The sequence below is a fragment of the Podarcis melisellensis genome (assembly GCF_964234715.1).
Source record: "Podarcis melisellensis genome assembly, chromosome: 16".
Classification (NCBI taxonomy): Eukaryota; Metazoa; Chordata; class Lepidosauria; order Squamata; family Lacertidae; genus Podarcis; species Podarcis melisellensis.
Window position 1 is genome coordinate 12,747,070 of NC_138533.1, and position 22,933 is coordinate 12,770,002.

Consider the following 22,933-nt stretch of genomic DNA (forward strand, 5'->3'; position numbering starts at 1 on the left):
GCATTAGGCATGCAGGTAGGAACATAGGAATCTACCTTATGCTGAGTCAGACCAGTCTAGCTCAGAATTATCTGCACTCATGGATTGGAGGTTTCAGGCAGCCCTACCTGGATATGTCGTTGTGGAATGAACCCCTATTCTCCGCACAGAGCTACAATTCCCCAAGTTTCCTATGAAGACGGATTGATTGCTCAAGCACTCTGGGAATTATATCTTTCTGTGAATAGGAATACAGTGGTACCTCGGGTTAAGAACTTAGCTCATTCTGGAGGTCCGTTCTTAACCTGAAACTGTTCTTAACCCAAGGTACCACTTTAGCTAATGAGGCCTCCTGCTGCCGCCGTGCCGCTGCCGCACAATTTCTGTTCTCATCCTGAAGCAGAGTTCTTAACCCGAGGTACTATTTCTGGGTTAGTGGAGTCTGTAACCTGAAGCTTCTGTAACCTGAGGTACCACTGTAGGGAGCCTTCTCTAACTACTTTCAGCACTCCTAACAAACTACAGTTCCCAGAATTATCTGGGGGGGGGGGAACACCAGATTGTTTAAAGTGCTTTAAAACCTTTTATAAAAACCCTTTCCCCCTCTCTTTGGAGAGGAGCTAGAGAGCTGCTTCTGGCCCACAGGCCATGGGCTGCCCACTTGCATCTAAAAATAAGACCCCTGAGCAAAGTGCCTCCATCTCTCGCAATCCGAAGGCAGCAAATGGATCTTTACGGACTGCTCTGAATGCAAATGATTTCCCAGGTCTCTGTGTCACAGCCGTAAATGGCTGGGGAATGGCTTTTGCCATGGTTACTGCAAGCAGGGGGTCTGGACTGTCCCCCCACTCTTGGCCTTGCAAGTGTCTGCAAAACAGAGATGGGAGAAGGAGGGAGGCCAGACTGGTGAGGGGTGGGAGGTAGGCAGGTGGGGTCTGGCTTCCCCCAGCAGCTGAGCCATAAATGCCCATGAAAGGCACAAGTGACAGGTGGCCTGGAATGTGTCCAAATATGGAATGTATGAAACGTCCCTTTCAACCCTTGCGGGGGAAGGAGGCAGAGGGTGAGAGAGGCCGCCAGGAGCAGAGGGGAGGGGAGAAGTAAGGCCAGTGGGAGTTTAGGGGTATAAAGGACTGGACCCTGCGAGCCAAGCCTGACTGCTCTTTGCTTCCTTTCTCTGGGCTGCTGCAGGAACCGGTGAGTACCCCCAGAGCAGCCGAAGCCGACTGTAAGTTCTTTGGGGCAGAGACTCCGGCTGTGTACACAGCATACATTTAAAGCGTGTTCCCGCCTTGCAAAGAATCCTGGGAATTGTCGTCTACCCCTTCACAGAGCAACAATTCCCAGCACCCTTAACAAACAACAGTTCCCAGATTTATTGGAGGTGTGGAGAAACATGCTTTGAATGTATGGTGTGTATGCAGGGCTGGCTGAGACAGAACTGCTTGTAGGAAGATCAGAAGCTGCCTTATGTTGAGTCCATTTGTTTCAGAAGTGTCCATACTGCCTGGCAGTGGCTCTCCAGGGTTTCAGACAAGGGTCTCCCCCTGCCTTACCTGCAGTGGCGTAGTGTGGGTTGTCAGCACCCGGGGCAAGGCAAGTAATTTGCGCCCCCTAACCCATGGATTTGCGCCGCCTAACCCGTGGATTTGCGCCCCCTAACCCTAACCCCCAGATGTTGCGCCCGGTGCGGCCAGCCCCCCCCCTGCACTCCCCACGCTACACCACTGCTTACCTGGATATGCTGGGGATTGGACGTGAGACCTTCTACATGCAAGGCAGATGCTCTGTGACGGAACTAAGGGCCTTGCTCCTCTGGAAAGCCCCTGCCAGTCATAGTGAAAAGGAATAGCAGGCCAGGTATGGTCACCTCTACAAAGGATAATGCGGACCTGGGAAAATGGTAACTAAAAGGGCAAAAACGGCGAGCATCTTTCCCCGTGATCATTTATTAGTTTGTTTGTTTTTTGTGGGGGATGCAAGTTAAGGGAGGATACGACTGAGAGGTGTATACAATTATGCATAGTGGGCAGAAGTTATAGAGGGGGATGTTTTTCTGCCTCTCTTAAGACACACAACTCGTGGGCATCCCATAATTGCCACACCATGACTCTGAATGTTGGCAGATTCGGGGCAGGCAAAAGGAAGGACTTATTCACACGCTGCGCAGTTCAACTTTGGAATTTGCCCCCCCCCCCAAGGGACAGTGATGGCCACCATCTTGGCTGGCTTAAAAAGGGGATTAGACCAATGACTGGAGAAGGATGCCAATGGCCTCTGAATACCAACTCCTGGGAGTTGCAAGCAGGGAGAGAGACCTTGGGTCCTCTTTGCGAGTTTCCCAAAGGCATCTGCTTTGGCTGCGAGAACAGAATGCTGGGTCTTTGGCCTGATCCAGCATCCAGGCTCTTCTGTTCTTCACATTCAATGCATGGCATCTCCCGTTGAAAGGATCCCAGCGGAAAACCTCTGCCTATGGCCGTGGTGAGCTGCCAGCAGCAGGAATAGGCAGCATTGCTCTAGTCTAGAATTTGGAACCAACTTTCTCCCCCCGCCGCCGCCACTGATTGCAGCTACAGCTGTTTGGCGTGTACGCTTAAAATGTTTGCTTTCTGCCAAGCAGAAAGCTGAGGAAGCTTTCTATTTGGAAATGCAAGCTGCTTGCGTCCCGGACTGGAAAGTATCCAGATTGATTCTAGCTTTTCTGGGTTTTACCGTTGTAGGGGAAACTCTATGGGCTGTCTCCAATGTTAGTCCTACTCAGAGTAGACCCATTGAAATTCATCAGCATGGCTAAGGGCTTATCTGCACTTCCTCTTGTCCTGCTGCTCCTCCCTGCCCCCCCCCCAAAGCTGCAATTCAGATTCCCCCCAGATTGCTATTTTGCTGGATCTATCACTAAAGAGCAGCTTTTTCCTTTGGAAAGGAGTGGGGCCGAGGGTGACCCGTGTTTTCTAGGCAGGACACCAGCAGAAGTGTGGATGAGCTCTAACTTAGGTCCATTGATTTTAATAGGTCTACTCAAAGTAGAATTTAGTTGGTTCACACCCTATGAGTTTATTCTACAAGAGGGAGGAAAACCAGGGCAAACAACCCCTTCCCCCTTCCTGAATCCTAAAGTTCACGCAGGAGAAAAGGAATCAGATGGAATCTTGAGGGATTTCCAACCAGTGATGTATTCGCTAATTTGCTAGACCTTACAAAAGAAATTCCTTCCAGTAGCACCTTAAAGACCAACTAAGTTAGTTCTTGGTATGAGCTATCTGAAGGTATCTGAAGAAGTGTGCATGCACACGAAAGCTCATACCAAGAACTAACTTAGTTGGTCTTTAAGGTGCTACTGGAAGGAATTTTTTTTGTTTTGACTATGGCAGACCAACACGGCTACCTATCTGTTGCTAGACCTTGCAATTTTTAAAAATATTTGAATTACGTGTTCTCATCGACCGTGTTTCATGTTTCATGTGCCGTGTTTAATGGCCCACCATTAGGTCTCAAGTTTGGGCCTTGAGACTTGCCCCACATAGATATGGCACAGAAGGACTGCTGTCAGGGGGAGAAATGAGATGAGGTCAGTGTGGGTCACTTCCAGAATGTAACCCTTGCCACCCATATCTCATCCCTTAGTGAGCCAGCGCCATGTGTGATGACGAGGAGACAACTGCCTTGGTGTGTGACAACGGCTCCGGCTTGGTGAAGGCCGGCTTTGCCGGGGACGATGCTCCCCGCGCTGTCTTCCCCTCCATCGTTGGGCGCCCAAGACACCAGGTAAGGAAGCGGTGGCTGCAAGGCTCTGTTTGGTCCCCACTTGCACTATTCATTTAAAGCAGAGCCCTACCACTTTAAAAAGTCACAACTTCCCTGCAATAATCCCGGGGAGTTCAATTTGTGAAGGGTGCTAAGAATTGTTAGGAGAGACCCTCTTCCCCTTGCAGAACTACAATTCCCAGAGCTCCCTGTTGGCTGTTAAACCGCTCTGGGAATGGTAGCTTATTGTGGCATTCATGGTGATTTGTGCTTACGGTGTTATCAGGGCAGTTATACAAACGATCTTGCTTTCAATCGCATTTGTGCCTGCCAAAGTTTTGGGGAAGCCAGGCTGCTTCATTTCCAATCAATACACATCCCATAACTTCCCCCTGCAATCCTGTATCTTTTTGTATCACAAAATGTACTGCGGGGAATTATTGTTTTCCTCTTTCCTTTTGTTTTGCCTCTCCATACAGCAATAGCGTGTTATCGTTGGCCAGGATGGTTTAACAACCAATCCTCCTTTTCCATGGAGCTCTGGGAATTGTAGCTCTGGGAGGAGAGTAGAGGGTCTCCTAAGAACTCTAGAACTCCCAGGTTTCTTTGGGGCTCGAAGCCGTGACCGTTGAAAGTGATGTGGGCAGGAGTGAAGTTTCTGGAGAGAGAAAGAAGAAGTGCTGTTTCACACGCCACAGAGGAGGCAGCGATAGCCCCCAAATTTAGCTGGCTTTGAAAGGGGACTAGGCAAATTCATGGAGGATAACACAAGCGGCGGCTCCTAACCACAATGGCTATGTTCTCCCTCCACAGTTAGGGGTCTCCTTAGCACCCTTAAGAACATGGGTAGGCAAACTAAAGCCCATGGGCCGGATCCGGCCCAATCACCTTCTCAATCCGGCCTGCGGACGGTCCAGGAATCAGCATCTTTTTACATGAGTAGAATGTGTGCTTTTATTTAAAATGCATCTCTGGGTTATTTGTGGGGCATAGGAATGTGTTCATTATTTACCCTTCAAAATATAGTCTGGCCCCCCACAAAGTCTGAGGGACAGTGGACCGGCCCCCTGCTGAAAAAGTTTGCTGACCCCTGCTTAAGAAGCTGCAGCTCCCAAGGTTCTTTGGAGGAAGCCATGACTCTTAACGTGGTATCTTAGCGCCTTAAATATATGTGTGAATGTGGCCCTTGAGGAAACATTGCAACCAACTAATAAAAGCCGAATTATGTGTGGGTGGTTGAGTAGGAAAAAACACCACCACCAGTTTTAGAAGTCTTCCCTTTGGAGTCCTCCACTACCAGCCGTGTATATGACCTTACAGGCGGCCTGTCGGAGATCACCCCCAGAACAGCAGGGGTCTCCCTGACAAATTCCAACCCAGGCAATTAAGAGATCATTTGCCTCTTGGCTTTCCAATGGGATCCTGTTTCCTCCTGGGGTGAAGTTATGCTCTTAAACAGCTGCTAGGCCAAAGCTTAGAAGGCAAAGAGCATTTGGGAGCCAGGGCATAAGGGTCAATGGCAAGGGGAGAAAGAGAGGCTGTCATGCCATCCAACATTTCTCCAATGAAAATAGGGATGTCCTAGTCAACAACAACAACTTTATTATTTATACCCCTCCCGTCTGACAGGGTCGCCCCAGCCACTCCGGTGGCATCCAATATATATAAAAAACAAAATAAAACATTAAACATTTATAAAAAACTTTCCCTATACAGGGCTGCCTTCAGATGTCTTCTAAAAGGTTGTATAGTTACTTATTTCCTTGGGTCGGGGGTTGCATAACTCCATCCCCTCCAACATTTATCCAATGAAAATAGGGACATCCTAAGGAAAAGCTGGACATTCCGGGATCAAATCAGAAACCAGGACAGCTTCTGTAAATCCAAGACTGTCCCTGGAAAATAGGGACACTTGGAGAGTCTGTGCGCGCGCGCGCTCTCGCTCTCTCTCTCTCTCTCTCTCTCTCTCTCTCTCTCTCTCTCATACACACACACACACACACACACACACACACACACACAGAGAGAGGATACTTCAAGTTTCAGACACTATGTTTATTGAGCCTACATCCTGATTTGCTTTGTACAAAGTTCCGTGGGGAGGTGTATTTTGGTAGAAAGCTGCGGTATAAATTCCAACAATAATAACAATAACTAACAATAATAATTTCAATATTTTAGTTATCATCGAGTAACAAGGAGTTACTCAGCTGAATATGAGTGTAAGAAAAAGGACAAGAAATTATCAGTTATTTAACTTTCACTGACATCCTAATCTTAGCTGTATAATTTATTGCTATTGCAGTAGGAACATAGAGACAAAATAAGTTGCCTTCTACAGAGCCAAACAGTTGGCCTATATAAACAGTTGTCTACATTGGCTGGTAGCAACTTTCCAGAGTTTTAGGCACGCAGTCTCTCCCGGCCCTGCCTGGAGATGCCACAGGGGAGTGACCCTGGGAACTTCTGCATGCCAAGCAGGTGTTCTGCCACTGAGCTACAGCCCTTATTATTGCCCTAGAAGGGACAAGGCACCCAAATGACTTGGCCGGCCTTGAATGCTCTGTACCCTCCTGGGCAGGGGGAAGCACCATTCCCTGCTCCCTTTAAGGGGATGATTGGGAGAACAGAATCCAGATTGGAGGGCAGTGTTTCTACCCACCCCCCCAAAAAAAACCCTGTGTCTATTTTGCCTGAAATTAAGCACCAGAAAGCCTAGGGAGGATTAGCTGTGGTGACCAGCACCCCTGGTGCTGGAGGGCAGGGAGCCCAACAGTAGCTGGAGCCAGAGCCAATAATAATAATAATAATAATAATAATAATAATAATAATAATAATAATAATAATAATTTATTATTTATACCCCGCCCATCTGGCTGAGTTTCCCCAGCCACTCTGGGCGGCTGAGCCAATGGCAGATGGAGCCAATTCTGGTTTTGACCCCATCCTTCTCCCCACTGCTGCATTCTACAAGGGCCACACAAGGGCCACACAGAGACTAAGGAGGCAGAGCCACCCCCTGGACAGGACAGGTGAGGGCTGGACCGAAGGCAGGCTGGTTTGGCAATGGTCTGGCTCTCCCTAAAGGACCACCCTCTCTTGAGTCCCTGCTCTCCTTGCTTCCAGGGCGTCATGGTGGGCATGGGTCAGAAAGACTCCTACGTGGGAGACGAGGCCCAGAGCAAGAGAGGCATCCTGACTCTGAAATACCCCATCGAGCACGGCATCATCACCAACTGGGACGACATGGAGAAGATATGGCACCACACTTTCTACAACGAGCTGCGCGTGGCCCCCGAGGAGCACCCCACCCTGCTCACCGAGGCCCCCCTCAACCCCAAAGCCAACCGGGAGAAGATGACCCAGATTATGTTTGAAACCTTCAATGTGCCTGCCATGTATGTGGCCATTCAGGCAGTGCTCTCTCTCTATGCTTCTGGCCGTACCACTGGTAAGTGTGTGTGTGTTTGCGTGCGTGCGTGTGCATGTGCTGTGGGGGGCCGAAATCAGCAAAATTGTTGATTGACCCCCCCTTGGGACCAAGAGGCAGGGGTAAACATGTTTTCGATGGATTAATGAATGGCATGAACATGCCAGCTGCTTCTAGACCATCTGTTTATTAAGCACTGGGTAGCTTAATAAGTGGGTAGGTTAGAGGATGGGTAGGCAAACTAAGGCCCGGGGGCCAGATCTGGCCCAATCACCTTCTAAATCTGGCCCGCGGATGGTCCAGGAATCAGTGTGTTTTTACATGAGTAGAATGTGTCCTTTTATTTAAAATGCATCTCTGGGTTATTTGTGGGGCAATGGAATTCGTTCATTTTTCTTCTTCAAAATATAGTCCAGCCCCCCACAAGGTCTGAGGGACAGTGGACCGGCCCCCTGCTGAAAAAGTTTGCTGGCCCCTGGGTTAGAGTGTGGTGCTGATAATGCCAAGGTTGAAGGTTCAATTTCCGTATGGGACAGCTGCATATTCATGTATTAGAGAGGGCTGGATGAGATGACCCTCCAGGTCCCTTCCAACTCTATGATTAATTCACCCTGACTTGTTTGCAGGGAGATTGTGGGCTGTTTAATGAGCAATTTACATTTGTTGCTCCTCTTGCTTTCTCCTCACATTCATTCCTTGCTCCAGCTACTTTTGCCTCTGGCCCCAAGACCTCCAGAAAGGAACGAGGTCCTCAGACTAAAAATGGTTCCTCACCTCTATGCTAGGGCAGGGGTCGCCAAACCTTTAGGACCAGCGGGAACATTTCATTTGTGCCAGTCACAAAAGAGTAGCTACTATGTGGGGGTGGGGCATAACACAAAATGGCTGCCATGGAGAGTGTGCCATAACACAAAATTAGAGAGACCGCCACCCCGGCAACCATGAGAAGCCAGCTATGTCCTGCTGGTCCTGATTCTGGAGATCACGCAGTATTGATTTTACACACAATCACATGCACAATGCTGCTGTTTCTGTCTAACAGGAACATAGAGCATTCCTCAGTACCAGGGAAAATATACAAGGTGACCCCACCACTCTTGTTTCTTATAAATTGCTTAGAAGGCACATTTGACCCCTTGCTTTCTAGGAGGGCAAGAAAGCTCAGAGGCTGGAGCACCATGGTACTTGTGTGGGTGCTGGGTTGGCAACCCCAGCTCTAAAGTATTGTGGCAAATGTTAACTGGCAGCTATCTGGGATGCATTCACCACATAAGGCCAGCCAGGCTAAAAGCCCTCTCCCCCAGCCAAAAGGCTGTCTTGTGGGACACCTAGCAGCTTCCTCTCTCTCCAGTTCCCTACCAACTCAGGTCTCCTCTTCTGTAGGAATTGTACTGGATTCTGGAGATGGCGTTACCCACAACGTCCCCATCTATGAGGGCTACGCCTTGCCCCATGCCATACAGCGCTTGGATCTGGCTGGCCGCGACCTCACCGACTACCTGATGAAGATCCTAACCGAGCGTGGCTATTCCTTTGTCACCACTGGTAAGAGAACTGCTACGTGGTACCGCTTTAATTCTGCAGCCAGTGTCTGCTTGAGTCTACTCCCTGCACCAGCCAAGAGCATTGTTCATGCCATTTGAAAACAAATGCCTTAACTCTGACCCCATGTGTGCTATACACATACTGTAGAGCAGTATCATACCGCTTTGAACAATCAGGGTTTCACCCAAAGAATCCTGGGAGGTGTAGTTTGTTAAGGATGCTGAGAGTTGTTAGGAGACCCCTATCGCCCTCACAGAGCTACAGTTCCCAGAGTGGTTTAAACAGTGAATCCCTCCTCCCAGGGAACCCTGGGAATTGGAGCTCTCTGAGAGGAACAAGAATATAATGAATTGAAAAAGATGTTTAAAATAATGTTTGTAAAAAAAACCCCCAGAACTTTTCCTTTTTTGGGAACTATAGAGACAGAACTACCTAAACTGTATAGAAATTTATTCATGTACTGTATGTGACTATGGCAGCAAGAATGTTACTTGCCCAAAAATGGAAAGAAGAATTCATCCCAGCAAATGAAGAACGGATACAAAAACTTACGGAATATGCAGAAATGGCAAAACTTACCAGGAAAACAAAACAAAACAGGTTAACAATTTTTTTATAAAAGAATTGAAATGGTTTATACAAACAAACAAACAAACAAACAAACAAACAAACAAACTGTAAACAGATAAGAACATTGGCTGGATTATTGTAATAACTTGCAGTTTTATAAGAGTACATCTTTAAAGCACATGAATAAATGAGCAAATTAAGTTAATTTGGATATGCCGAAAATATTAAAAATAAATTTAAGGAACCGCAGGATGAAGGGGAAGGAAGTCAAGCTTTGAAATGTTAAAATGATTGTAAAATTATTGAAATGTATAAAACTGAAAATCATAAAAAATGAATCTCCTGGCGCTTCTCAACACCCATAACAAAATGCAGCTCCTGGGGTTCTTTGTGGTGGGGCCACGACTGTTCAAAGCGGTATGATAGTGCTTTCAATCTTGAGTGCAGATGGAGCCTACAGCTGAGCGACAGAACCAGTTCTTCCAAGCTGTGGGCTTCCTCTAACGGATCAAATCCTTCCTGCCTCCCCGCAGCTGAACGGGAGATTGTGCGCGACATCAAGGAGAAGCTGGGCTACGTGGCTTTGGACTTTGAGAACGAGATGGCCACCGCCGCTTCCTCCTCCTCCCTGGAGAAGAGCTACGAGCTGCCTGATGGGCAAGTCATCACCATTGGCAATGAGCGTTTCCGGTGCCCAGAGACCCTCTTCCAACCGTCGTTTATTGGTGAGAAACAGTGGGAGCACAGGAGACCTCTCTAGCGGAGACTTCTGCCCCACAGCTCCTATTATGCCAGACCATTGGCTCTGGTGGCTGTGGCTGAAGGGCGTTGGGGGTCTAACAGTATTTAGAGGGCCCACAGACTGACCCAACCATGGGGCTTGTTCTGGAAGAGTGAGGGGTTTGGAGTACCTGAGAAGTCAGCTGTGGCCATAGGTGAGGGATGGGGAGCTTCTGCAAATGTCATCAAGCAGAGGCTTGCTGGCTGGGGCGGCAATTGAGAGATGTGTGAGGGGTTAAGGCATGTCAGTGGCAAAAAGGTCAGTCTTCTCCTTTGAGACCGCTCAGAAATGTCACACTGGTTTTACTGATGGCGAAAACGTTTACTGACACACGTCAGGAAGTGCAGGGAGCCCAGGGTGGGCGTCTCGATGATACCAGCCTTGACCAGAGAGAGGGGTATCAGGTAGACACATTCCACTTACGGATTAGGGCCGAGGCTTTGGCAGCGGGTGGAGAGGAACAGCTGATCGCGCCAGGACAGGGCTCTTCGATGCTCTTTTTTCTACCCCAAAAATAGGCAGGGAAGCGGCAAAATTCCAGGATAGTATCCTCCTTCTCCTAAATGGAGGGGGAAGCATGACCTCCTGCTAAGCAGCTGCTGTAACTTGAGGCCATCACAAAATCCTTTGACTTTTGCCCTTGGCGAAGAATTCTTCTCTGTGGGTCTCCTCGCTTTAAAAGATCTCCCAGCCCTTCTTTCTTCAAACTCCTTCCGGCTTGCAGCACCAGGTGCTGAAGAGATTGCAGGATGTACCCGGGACTAGCATGACAAAGCAGCAGTATGGGCTGTTTCACCTTATTAAAATCAAATATGGAAGATACTGTGTTCTGTCTCTAGCCCTAATGGGAGCTCACAAGGCCCGGAGGAGCCGGAAAAAAATAAATAAAATTTGCTTAAAACTAGGCAACTTAGCAATTGCCCTAATAAAGGCACTTCATGGGAGGTCTTGTGAGTGTTGTTGTTTTCACTAGCCTCTTGGCAATTGCTTTTTCCTGTTTGTTTTCTACTAGGCTAGCTCTCTCTGCTTCTCATCTGCTCACAGGCTCCATGGTTTCTGTTCTGGCTGTGGAAGCCAGGCTGATCCATCCCTCCTCCACTAGCCTGTTCACTTACACAGAATTACTTGTCGCCTGTGGTGACCAGGCATGGTAGTTAAATGCAAGGCTGAGCAAGATTGGCTCTCAGAATGAATACAACCACGACTGTAACGTGCAGAATTATCATTAATTGCAAGCCCTTCACCCTGAGGTCCCAGGCCAGTTTACAGCAATTTACAACGCAACAATGTTTTGTTGTTTAGTCGTGTCCGACTCTTCGTGACCCCATGGAGAAGAGCACGCCAGGCACTCCTGTCTTCCACTGCCTCCCGCAGTTTGGTCAGACTCATGCTGGTAGCTTCGAGAACACTGTCCAACCATCTCATCCTCTGTCGTCCCCTTCTCCTTGTGCCCTCCATCTTTCCCAACCTCAGGGTCTTTTCCAGGGAGTCTTCTCTTCTCATGAGGTGGCCAAAGTATTGGAGCCTCAGCTTCAGGACTTGTCCTTCCAGTGAGCACTCAGGGCTGAGTTCCTTAATAATGGATAGGTTTGATCTTCTCGCAGTCCATGGGACTCTCAAGAGTCTCCTCCAGCACCATAATTCAAAAGCATCAATTCTTCAGCGATCAGCCTTCTTTATGGTCCAGCTCTCACTTCCATACATCACTACTGATGTATGGCATATACAAGGCACCCAAGAAGGACAGGTCATAGTGGAGAGTTTTGACCAAACGTGATCCACCTGGAGCAGGAACCGGCAAGCCACTCCAGTATCCCTACTAATAAAACTCCATGGACAAAGACAAAAACGCAACATTAAAAACAGTTTAAGGCAACTTGGTATCACAAAAAACAAGGTGGTTCCTGAAAATACACACCTCAGGTGTCAAAGGTCAGGGTAAAGATGTACCTCTGTTTAAGGATACATCCTTTTGTGCCAAATATAGTCAATTAGCATTAAATTACCCATACATCCTGCTCCCCAGATTTTGCAATCTTGCTCCTTTTTTTTTTAACCCAGGCATGGAGTCTGCAGGCATCCACGAAACCACCTACAACTCCATCATGAAGTGTGACATCGACATCCGTAAGGACCTGTATGCCAACAATGTGCTCTCTGGCGGCACCACCATGTACCCTGGCATTGCTGACCGTATGCAGAAGGAAATCACCGCCTTGGCACCCAGCACCATGAAGATCAAGGTGAGACTGGCAAATAGACAGCAGAATTATTAACATTTGGCATTCCATTCCAACAGATAGGTAAGAGGAAAGCTGTGATAGATTCAGAAGTTACTGGGGTGTTTGTGTGTGTGTGTGAGGGCAACCAAGATGATCAGGGGTCTGGAAACTAAGCCTATGAGGAGCACTTGAAGGAGCTGGGTATGTTTAGCCTGGAAAAGAAGAGACTGAGAGGAGATATGATAGCTATCTTCAAATATCTTAAGGGCTGTCACATGGAGCAGGGAGCATGCTTGTTTTCTCCCTGTATTTAGAAACCTCCAAGGATGGAGAGTCAACCACCTCTCGTAGGAGTCTGTTCCACTGCTGAGCAGCTCTTACTGTCAGAAAGTTTTTCCAAATGCTTAGTCGGAATCTCCTTTCTTGCAACTTGAAGCTATTGGTTTGAGTCTACCCTTCTCTGCACACTTTCCAGCTTGTCAACATTCTTCTTAAATTGTAGCGCCCAGATGATCCCCTTGTTGGTTCTCCCACCTTTTGGGAAATTGTCAGCGATGCAATGGAGGAATTTCTCAGACCTTACTCTTGGCAGAGTTTGAGTCCCAACAGATATTGGGGAAGTTGGAATCCCCCCATTATTATTTCTCTCCTTTTTGAATGTTTGGTAATCTGCTCTAGTAAGGCATCATCTACCCCTGGTTAACTTTCTCACTTGCTCCCTTTAGATCATTGCTCCTCCGGAGCGGAAGTACTCTGTGTGGATCGGCGGCTCCATTTTGGCTTCCCTCTCCACCTTCCAGCAGATGTGGATCAGCAAGCAAGAGTATGATGAAGCCGGGCCATCCATTGTCCACAGGAAGTGCTTCTAAAACGTCTCTTCCTTACCCTCCCTGGCTTCTCCATTTCAGGTTCCAGCTGCTGTCCCTTCCTCCCAGATTTCATGGTGGTGCTTATGCCATTGGCTCACGCTGCAAGAGCCATTCCTTCTCTTGACTGCCCACCTAGCCCCAGCGCTGAGAGGTCTACTCATGAGTATAATGGGGAAAAAATATTTGCAGAAGGCTCTTCTGCTCCTCAGGGTCTTATTTCCATGGAATCATCCCTTCTGCAACACCACATATGGTGCTAGTGTCTCAAGTTTGAGTATTTGTCATTACTCCCTCTTTTCTCTCTCCTTCCTGAAACCTTAAAGAATAAAGCAGTTTTACAGTAGAATACTGTGGCTCAGAGTCTTCTGGGGCATTCACAAAACTGGCCCAAGATGTTTTCCTACTTGAGGTGAAGCAGCAAATGGGCTGGTCCTGTCAAGGCGCATAGTACCAAAGGTCAGTCATAAGAAGGGCGCTGCTGGATCAGGCCAATGGCCTATCTATTCCAGCAATGAGCTTTATGGCTGACCAGGAATTAGAACCTTTGGCTTCCAGCTCCAACACTTGAACCGCTACACCAGGGATTCCCAAACTGTGGTCTGTGTGCTTCATTCAGGAGGTCTGTGGCATTGCTGTGGCCTTGTGGTTGAAGAAAGGAGATAGCACATCCATCGCATTCAATATGTATACAGTACTGATTTGCAAAGGTATTTTTATTGCTCCTCTGCTTACCTATATTACGTTTTACTGCATTACGTGGAATATGTGTATTACATTCTATGGAATTCAAGCTGCAATACACTAAGACAAGAAAGAAAGGAAGCAATGAAACTGCAGTTGAGAATCGTACAGTATCTTGCACAGCACATGAAACTTGATGCAACAGGCAGAAAACCATTTAAGTGGTGCCTAGAACTGGACGCAGTACACCAGATGGGGTTCTGGCCAAGGCAGAATAAAGTGTGCTATTGCACCCCTTGATCCGGACATTATACTTCTGCTGATGCAGCCTAGAATTGCATTAGCTTTTTTTGCTGCGGCATCACACTGTTGACTCGCATTCAGCTTCTGGTCTGCTAAGGCCTGTCTCATCTCAGCTGAGAGTTCCACAGAGTTGGGACCACAATACTGAATGCACAGCTTCTGAGCTGGGCATCTGAGCCACTAACAGTCGTCCCTGAATATCACAGTGATCAAGGGGGAATATAAAGGAATCAAGTGTCTTTAATGGCCTTTCATCCTTGGGAAAGGATGGAAACTGCTCAGATGGTTGAATTAATGAGTGCTTATTAAAAAACCGTAGGGGGAAGGGCCAGGTTGCTTCCAAACATCCCAGGATTTGCACACTTGAGACATTTGAGAAACACACACAGCTAGAGACTGAAGAAAATGTTTATTTTCAAACATATGAATAAAACAAATAACCAAAATTAAAAAGTCAGCTTGTTCCCTTTGATTCTGGTGAAAATATTTGCCAAGAAATGTAATTACCACAGAAAATTATTCTAAAAACATTTGGGGGGACAACCCCCCCAAAAAAAACACAAAATAAAGAGGGCAAATGAAGAGGGCAAAAAGGACACTAGATACATAGAAGTATACAGTGCAGAGTTTACAACTTAATATTACAAAGCATGCCAGATTTTGGGGGGGGGGAGGGAGGAAATAAAAATACAAGTGAGAGTTAGCCACACTCAACCACCTTTTCTTGATACTTTGGAATACGGAAAGAGATTCACGTATAAGGTAACAAAAACAAAAGGTTAATATAGCAAACTGCAATTATCAATGGATTTTTGCTATAGGGAGGTAATATCCAGAGAACTGTTAGCTTATCTACTGTTCAAAAAGTCCAAAAGAGCTAGAAGCTTCGTAGACTGTCCCTAGCATATCAAACAAAACAAAAATGAACACGATAGCAACTTTCCCATGTTAATAATTTTTAAAAAAGCAACAGGGGGGCTTATCTTAGGAACATGGTTGTTTTTTAAACAAAAAAAGGGGATTGTTTTGTGTTAAATGAGGCCCATTTGTTTCTACATCCTGCTACAGGCAATTAAGTGAGACCAGGATGACATGGTCATGGCAAAGAGTGAAGTTGACTCCACAAACTTTCAGGGGGAACAGTGCTAAGATGAGTAGATGCCCCATCCAAGAGAGGGGAGCAGAACAGCTCTCTTTGCCTTGGTCCTGCTCACAATGGAACAGATTAGATTAAAGACAGCCATGCAAGACTGAATTCTGCGTCTCTTGTTGCCCTAGGCCAGGGCGGCATGTTCCTGCACAAACAGGAGAGTGCATTAAAGAGCCTCCTACTGCCACATGGGAGAAAGACACGCTAAACCCATGCAGGGGAGCAAAGTGTTCTGGAAGCAGCAAGTGCTCAAAATTGTGTGCTACCCAAAGCAAAGTGAGCGCCCCTTCAGTTAGGGCACCCAGCCTGCCTCCCCCACAGGCGGCATTTGGACCCCCTACCACAACTTCACTTTTTCATCACTTTGTATCTAGAAGGCACACATTTCCTGGGAGGTGAGAAGTGGCAGTGCCACATCCCAAAACCGCTGCACAGCAGGACTAGAGGTCCTCCATGTGTTACTGGACTACAACTCCCACCAGCCCTGACCAGTGACCACGCATACCTGGGGCTGTTGGGAGTTGGAGTCCAACCAAATCCAGAGGGCCACATGCTCCCTGCCATAGAGTCTGTGGCACACTGCTGCCTATTCTGTAGCTGTAGCTGCCCCTTGATAAATGAGAGGTTGCAGAACAGGCACCAAGCTCACGAAGAGGTCTCCTGGCTGAGTCTCCATCACTTCCAGAAAGGGATAGGGAGATGCCTGTTAGACTGACTGAAAGCAGTGCTTGCAATGCTCTCAAGTTATCACTGGTCCATGAGCCTTTCCCCAGTGCTGACAACTGAAAGCAAAGCGAGTTTCTCAAGGGGGAAGGGGTGCCAACTAAGAAACAGTCTGAGACTTGCAGCTTGCCTGTCTGTCTCACCACGCAGGCACTCTTGTCCCTGTCAATTCTGCAGCCAGGAGTGAGAAGACACAGTGATGAGATCCACTTGTACCCCGCCTGCAGATCAATCTTGGAAAATCTGATCCCCAGATGCTCACAATGTTGGCCATCGCTGCTCCAGCCCTGAATGATTCTGCAGCCTGAATGATCCACATGCACACACAAAAGCCTGCATGCAACTCACTCCTTGGCTGTAGACAATGCATTTCTACAAAAATCTAAGTATGAACTTGTGGAGTTACCATCCAATTTCCAAGAGAGGAAAAACCACTAGCAATCTATCTATTTGGTAAGATGCAATTCAAGTAGCAGGGCAATTTTTAATTCTTAAAAAAGAGGCTTGGGGCCAGAGAAAGCCAGCATGGTGTTCTCCAGATGCTGCTGAATGATTCTCCCTGATTGTAGGTCATGCTGGCTGTGGCTGATGGGAGGTGGAGTCCAGCAACATCTGGGGGAAGGGGCACTCACACTGGTCACCCCGAGTTCAGGCATTTAAAGGCTGAAGAGTAGGAGCACCCATTTTGCATCCCTTCAGAGGGAACCAGAAAAAGGCAAAGAGGCACACTCTGAGACAGAAGTGAGGTCCTGAGGTTGTGCGGCTGGTGCGAGAGGCTCCATTTTGGGCAAAGGGGAGTTATGGGATGGATCACTTGCACCACCAGCATTGCTACAGCAGAGGAGGACCAACACTGGGAAATACTACCCAGGCAGTTGTCAGCAGGGCCTGGTAGAGCATGCAACGACAGAACTTGGGACGCACGAAAGCTATTGGCGGTTGCCTGGCAACCAACAGCCACTCTCCTCCCATAACTGCTGCTATGTTGCAGCCTAGATCACTAAGGAAGCCTGGTGGGAAGAGCAGGGCCAGGCCAGTGATTGACAGTTGCAGCAGGAGGACCTGGCTGGTCAATTCTTAACACCTCAAATGAAGCTTGTACACACCAACACACCTCACAGAGGCAAGAAGGGAGTAAGATGTCATTTCTGCACAGCATGTCATAAAGATGGGAAAATGACACTACACTGTGTTAAAAAGCTGCAACTCAAGATAATTAACTGAAGGCAAAGGCTGTCCCTTCTGATGATGAAGCATCAATGCAAACCCAAGGCATTCAAGAACCTCTTTAAAGAAAAATCCAAACCAGAACATCCTCGCTTCATAATATACAGCAGGGATGAGGAACCTATAGTTTTCAAGATGGGTGTTTGGGCTCCAGTTCTCATCCTCCCCAACCACTGCCCATGCTGGCTGGGGCTGATGGGAGCTGGAAACCAATAGCAGCTAGAGGGGCACAGGTTACTCACCCCGCTACACAGGATTCAGAAATGCCAGAGCTGCCTGTTTCCTAAAGACTCAAAAGGGTGAAGGGCCCTGAACAACCAAAAATGTTAATAGCATTTTTTTTGGGGGGGGAGGGAATCTCTTGCACGCTTCCTTCAACTCAGCCTTTTGGACACAGGAATAGCAAATTCAGTTATCATTGCTTCAAACTCTTGCAAGTTTTCTCCAGGTGGTGTGTCTGTGCGCAGAAAGTCACCTGTGTAGGTCACTGATAGCTTGATTTGGCTTCTAAGGTCCTCTAAGGACACAGCCATATGGGACTCGCCAGCAGCAAACTGCACAAGCAGTACATCTGCATCAATATTTCCCCCACCCCCCCACGTATAAACAAAAGGGAAGTGCTCCAGGCATGATCAATGCAGAACATTAATCAGGGTATGATTCTAAAACCTGTACAAATCTTTTCTCCTCCCCTCCCCTCCCCTCCCCCAAAAAACAACAGGTGGCTGCAACATACACCCAGGAGAAATCCAAGCAACAGGATGGAGTCAGGCAAGGTTTCCCCAGGTAGCCCATGCAGGGGGACCACATCCAATTAGATACACATTGCAGTTTTGTGGCAAAACAGCAGTCCAATGTAACGACCGAAGAAAGGAGAGGCACAGATCAATGCAGGTGAGGAAAGGTCACGTTTCTAGATCTGCTACTCCAATAAGGATTCTGTAAAACTCACTCCCTGCACCTCTTCAGCTTGGAGGGAGAGAGCTATCCCCACCATTCACTTGGGGAATTAACTATTTCTTCACTGCAGCAGCATGGGCTTAACAAATAAGCAAGCAAACCCTGCTGCCCAGATTCATGCCTTCGGATCAAGACTGTAAGTATGCAAGATCTAGCACTAGGTCTGAGACTTAGGCATGACTTTGGTTCCCAGAGCCTCCTGTACGGAGGAAGATCTTCCATCCTGGGATTCAGGATGCAATAAAGGAGTCTTGTTTGTCCTGGCTTGGGGGTGTACCAAGAAATGGAGGAAGTGGGGAGGTGGGGGGGCAGGATCAGGCAATGGAAACCAAAGAGAAAGGCAGGGTTGTGTGGAGAGAGCCGGGTTCTTTCTCAGGAGTGAAGGACAACCTCAATGGCAGCAGCCTCCGCAGTGACCACCCAGGTGAGCGTGCTGGCTCTCGCCAAACTTTGTTCTCCGGCTGAGGATCTCGTAAGAGCAGTCATCCCCGCAGCAGCCAGACATGCTGGGTGAGGTATCATCGATTTCAAACCTGCAGGGGCAGAAGTAGTTGTAGTGAAGGAGGAGGAGAGGAGATAGAGGAAAGTTTCAGGTGGCATTTGCATTAATGCTTAAAATGCAGCCACATCTGTGCAACTGGAGCTGGCCTGGCCCCTTGGTGTGGTCTCCACAATAATAAATAATAATAAATTTTATTTATATCCCGCCCTCCCCAGCCGAAGCTGGGCTCAGGGCGGCTAACAACAAGCAACTGATTGCATGAAGAGACTGTTTGTAGAAACAGGGCAGCATCAGAAGAAAAGAAAATGTGTGAGGAAAGCCCTGCTGACCAGCCCAAGGCCCAGGTTCCTTGTTTTACAGTAACCAAGCAGATGTCCCAAAGGGGAGTCTGTGATCAGGATCAGAGAACAACAGCAACTCTCCCCACTTGCGGTCCCCAACAAAAGATTTTCATAGGCATACTGCCTCTGACAGTGGAGGGAAGACTGTGACTAATAGCCTTATATTCCATGAATTGCTCTTATTCCATGAATTGCTCTAGTCCCGTTTCAAAGCTTTCCAAGTTGGTCCAGGCCAGCAGAGCATCTTGTGGGAAGCTGTAGTTATTTGGTAGCTTGTGCTATTGTTGGAACAGTGCCTGCCGCCCGTGGCCTAAGAAAGGTGTGGGGAACCTCGGACCTACAAGGCTCCTCTCCTGGCCTCATCTCCACCCAGCAATTAGACTGGGGGGGAGGAGCCTTCTACTGGAACCAGTGGGAGCTTTCTTTCCATTGTTGAAGGGGGAAAGGAAGCAGGAAAAATGGATGATCTGCCTGGAGATTGTAGCTGGGAAGGGAAGGACTAGGTGTGTGGATGTGTAGGATATATATGGGCGCACCCACTTCGCTGTGGCCCCACCCACCTCTGGCATGTGGTCTCCCAGAAGGTTAGCCATCAAGGAATATTGTTCTGAAAAGGGCTCTGTGCCCTTTGCTCAGAGAGGGACAGGGAACCACTGGCCCTCTACATTTTGTTGGACTCCAACTCCCATCAACCCCAGCCAGCATGGCCAGAGATCAGGGATGATGAGTCCAGGAACATCTGAAGGACCACATGCTCCCCATCCCTGGCCAAAGAGAGTCAAATAGCCAACTATCACAAGGGTAGGAGAGGGGCATCTCCCCTAACCCATCATCTTCTGGTCTCTACTTCAGGTGAGCAAAAAAGAAGTAAATGAAGTCTTACTGTAACGCTTCTCTGAAGAACTGGTAGGCCCCATGATTGTGTTTAAATACTGTTAACATGACTTTCTTCATCTGTGTACTAAGAGCCAGGGAGAAGACAAGGTCAGCTTGGTATGAGGTCACAAGAAAGAAAGCAAAAGCCAAACGAAGCTCCTTGCACTTTCACAGTAGTCTAATTTAAATTAGTTCCAATCCCATGTAAAAATTGAAATTATCAAATAAATACACACACGTGTCTGTATATTTGGGGGTGGCCATCTTCTCTTAACCCAAAGTTTGAAAGTGCATTTGGTATAGAATTGGATCCTCCAGACAACTGCCAAGTTTTAGCAGAGCTAACACAGTACTAATTAAAACAGAGAGCATAATCTAATGACTGTACCCAATGATGGTCTACTCTGAGTAGGGCTCAGTCAAAAGAATGGACTTGATCAACTTTGGTTTACTCATTTCAGTGTGCCTACTCACAGTAGGACTTCACTGGATACAACCCTAGGTTTTAAAATCCAGACATTTTCAAAGAGCACAGCAAGCTAGCTAGCACGACAGCAGTTTATAGCTGCATGTTCATCTGGGAGCAATTATCTTGCGTGCTCACACACCTGTTATGTGCAAATCAGATGATGCCAATGATTATATTAAAGCAAGATCGGAGCCTAGGGATGGGAAATCTGTGGTCCTGCAGATGTTGATGAACTCCAACTCCCATAATCTCTGATGGGGCTGATGGGAGCTGGAGTCCAGCAACATTTGGAGGGCCACAGGTTTCCCTATCCCAACACTAGTCCTTACAACTACCAAAGGAAGCTCAAAAAGGTGTTAGAAGGGATTGTTGAAGATTTAGGGAAGGGTGCTGCTCAGGAATTTCTCTCTTCACCCAAGGTCTTCAGAAGGCTCCAGTTCTGGTCCACGCTAAATTCTTTGCAGTGTGCTTTTTATTTTATTTTAATGCAAGCAAAATAAAAATGCCTAACTTGATACACAAAACCTGCAGAGGGTTGTATACAATGCTAGTTCTACACAGAGTAGATCCACTGAAGTTAATAGACAGGAGTAATTTAGGATCATGAATTTCAGCTGGGTAGAATTTAGTTGGATATGGTTAAGAGGTTAAAAACAGAACCATCTGAATTCACACTGGCCTGGTTCATACAACAGCACAGCAAGTTCAAACCATGGCTTACCAGGAACTGTGCAGGCTCCCTGAGCAGTGCTCACAGCTGCTTTTCTTCTCCCCTGTCGTTTTGAGCACAAACCCTGGCAACAGCTCAAGGTTAAGCTCTCTCCTCTCACTAAGCTTGAGTCGCAGTTCAGATAACACACTAAGCCAAACCTTGGAGTGGCAGTAAAAAAAGAGCAGGGACAAGCAAAGCAGCAGCAAGCTTATGTCTGGAAACCTGCATGCTTGCATGAACCTGGTAATCCATAGTTAGAGTGGCCATGCAACCCAGGCCATTCTATGTCAATCCTTGGTATCAAGATATTCAGGGTTTGTTAGGGTTTTTTTAATGGGGAGAGATTAGCGACTCCAAGTGGGCATGTTTAGGACTGCAGCTTCAAACAGCTAGAGAGAATTGTAATTCAGAGGAAGAGGGGGAAATAGTGCACTTACCTGTTCGCCACGAGCTGTAGGATCTGTATGAGAAATTTGCCAAGACCTTTCCTTCTCACTTTGCTTTCCAGCTGTACTTCGTAGCTGAGGAGTTGAGGAAAGGGTGAGCTTCAACATGCTATTAAAGAACATCCAGGCCTTGAAATCCTTCCACAAACATCGCTGCCCTGAGCTGCAAAATTCCACCCCCACCCCTATTCAGTCTTTCCCCACAGCTTCAGATTACATAATGGGTGCAAATGGCTTTCAAACTCTCAGAAGAAAAGGAAAATAGAACTATATAAGCACTAAACAATGATTATTTAAGCCACAACTGATTTGTAATGTTGCATTCACCCCTTCTCTTCCACCACTTTGGCAGCTGCAAGAACACAGCCCTTCAGATTTTGCACCTGGAATAAACACAGCAGTTTACACACATAAATCAAACAACAAATCTGTGCGGATTTTCATGGAAGATAAGGCCTTGAAGGCCATGCTTCATAGTTGGAGGCAATGTCTTTCTGAATACCAGTTTCGGGAAACCACGGGGCAGAAAGGTGCTCTTGCACTCGAGTCTTGCTTGTGGGCTTCCCATGGGAATCGTTGGCCACTGTGAGAACAGGAAGCTGGACTAGATGGACCACTGAATTGATTCAGCAGGACTGTTCTTTATGTGCTTCTGTTCAGAACATAGGAAGCTGTCTTATACCAGGCAAGGCTACACCAGAAGCTGTCCAAGGCAGAGAAAGGTGTCTCCCGTCACCTCTACCTGACCTTGAAGCTGGAAGATGCTGGGGACTGAATGCATCATATGGTCATCCACAACCAGATGACCGCCAGGCATTTTTTAATACAACTCTCACTGAGAGACGCTTTGTTAGATATCACAAAAATACAGAACCCAGGGTCCTCCCACTGGTTTCCCCGACTGAAAACAGTCAAAACCTGCACCAATTACTTGGCGAATATCACCAATCCCACCCTTCGGAGAGCTTTCACCATGGCCCGTTTTCAAACCATTCCTACGGCCTATCTGTCAGGCAGATATGCAAAAATCCCAGTAGAGCAGCGTATATGTCCTTGTCATATGAGAACCAAAGAGGATCTCACACATTACATGCTGTATTGTCCCATCTATTCGGCCTTCAGGGATGCGATGTTACAAACTATTCCCAAATCAATAGTCAACTCTGAGGACCAAGTAAAGTTTTTACTGGTGGACGCTGATCCACGGATTTCTCACGTGGTAGCGGTCTTTGTGGTGAAGGCTATGAAAACTAGGGTATGGTTCCTGGATGAAAAGGTGAGGTCCCGGACTTCCGGTCGGCGCCAGCGTTAATGGCGGTCCTTGCTTCGAGCTCCGAAGCAGGACTGCTCCGTGAGTTCGGGTCTGACCCGCTACGGCGAGCGGGGGACCCCTAAAATCA

The 22,933-nt window shown here is 47.5% G+C and overlaps 2 protein-coding genes across 5 annotated transcripts in view; one reads left to right on the forward strand and one right to left on the reverse strand.

Moving 5' to 3' along the window:
* LOC309358543 (actin, alpha cardiac muscle 1-like) lies at window positions 1-17,565 on the forward strand. Of its 4 annotated transcripts, none has more exons than XM_081891784.1 (7): window positions 1-15; window positions 3,607-3,747; window positions 6,853-7,177; window positions 8,540-8,701; window positions 9,805-9,996; window positions 12,114-12,295; window positions 13,000-17,565. In XM_081891784.1, the coding sequence occupies exons 2-7, from the start codon at window positions 3,619-3,621 to the stop codon at window positions 13,141-13,143; spliced, it is 1,134 nt and encodes a 377-aa protein (XP_081747910.1). In that variant the 5' UTR covers window positions 1-15; window positions 3,607-3,618; the 3' UTR covers window positions 13,144-17,565. The 4 variants fall into 4 exon arrangements, with proteins under 4 accessions (XP_081747910.1, XP_081747909.1, XP_081747912.1 ...); XM_081891783.1 differs by lacking the exon at window positions 1-15 and adding an exon at window positions 1,093-1,176; XM_081891786.1 differs by lacking the exons at window positions 1-15; window positions 3,607-3,747 and adding an exon at window positions 5,014-5,030.
* The window catches only part of NAA40 (N-alpha-acetyltransferase 40, NatD catalytic subunit), a 21,860-nt gene continuing 13,723 nt past the window's right edge, over window positions 14,797-22,933 (reverse strand). The window contains exons 6-8 of the mRNA XM_081891986.1: window positions 21,525-21,608; window positions 19,914-19,991; window positions 14,797-18,720 (exon numbers count right to left, since the gene is read on the reverse strand). Of these exons, the coding sequence (XP_081748112.1) occupies window positions 18,579-18,720; window positions 19,914-19,991; window positions 21,525-21,608 (304 nt within the window). The 3' untranslated portion in view covers window positions 14,797-18,578. The remainder of the gene's footprint in view (window positions 18,721-19,913; window positions 19,992-21,524; window positions 21,609-22,933) is intronic.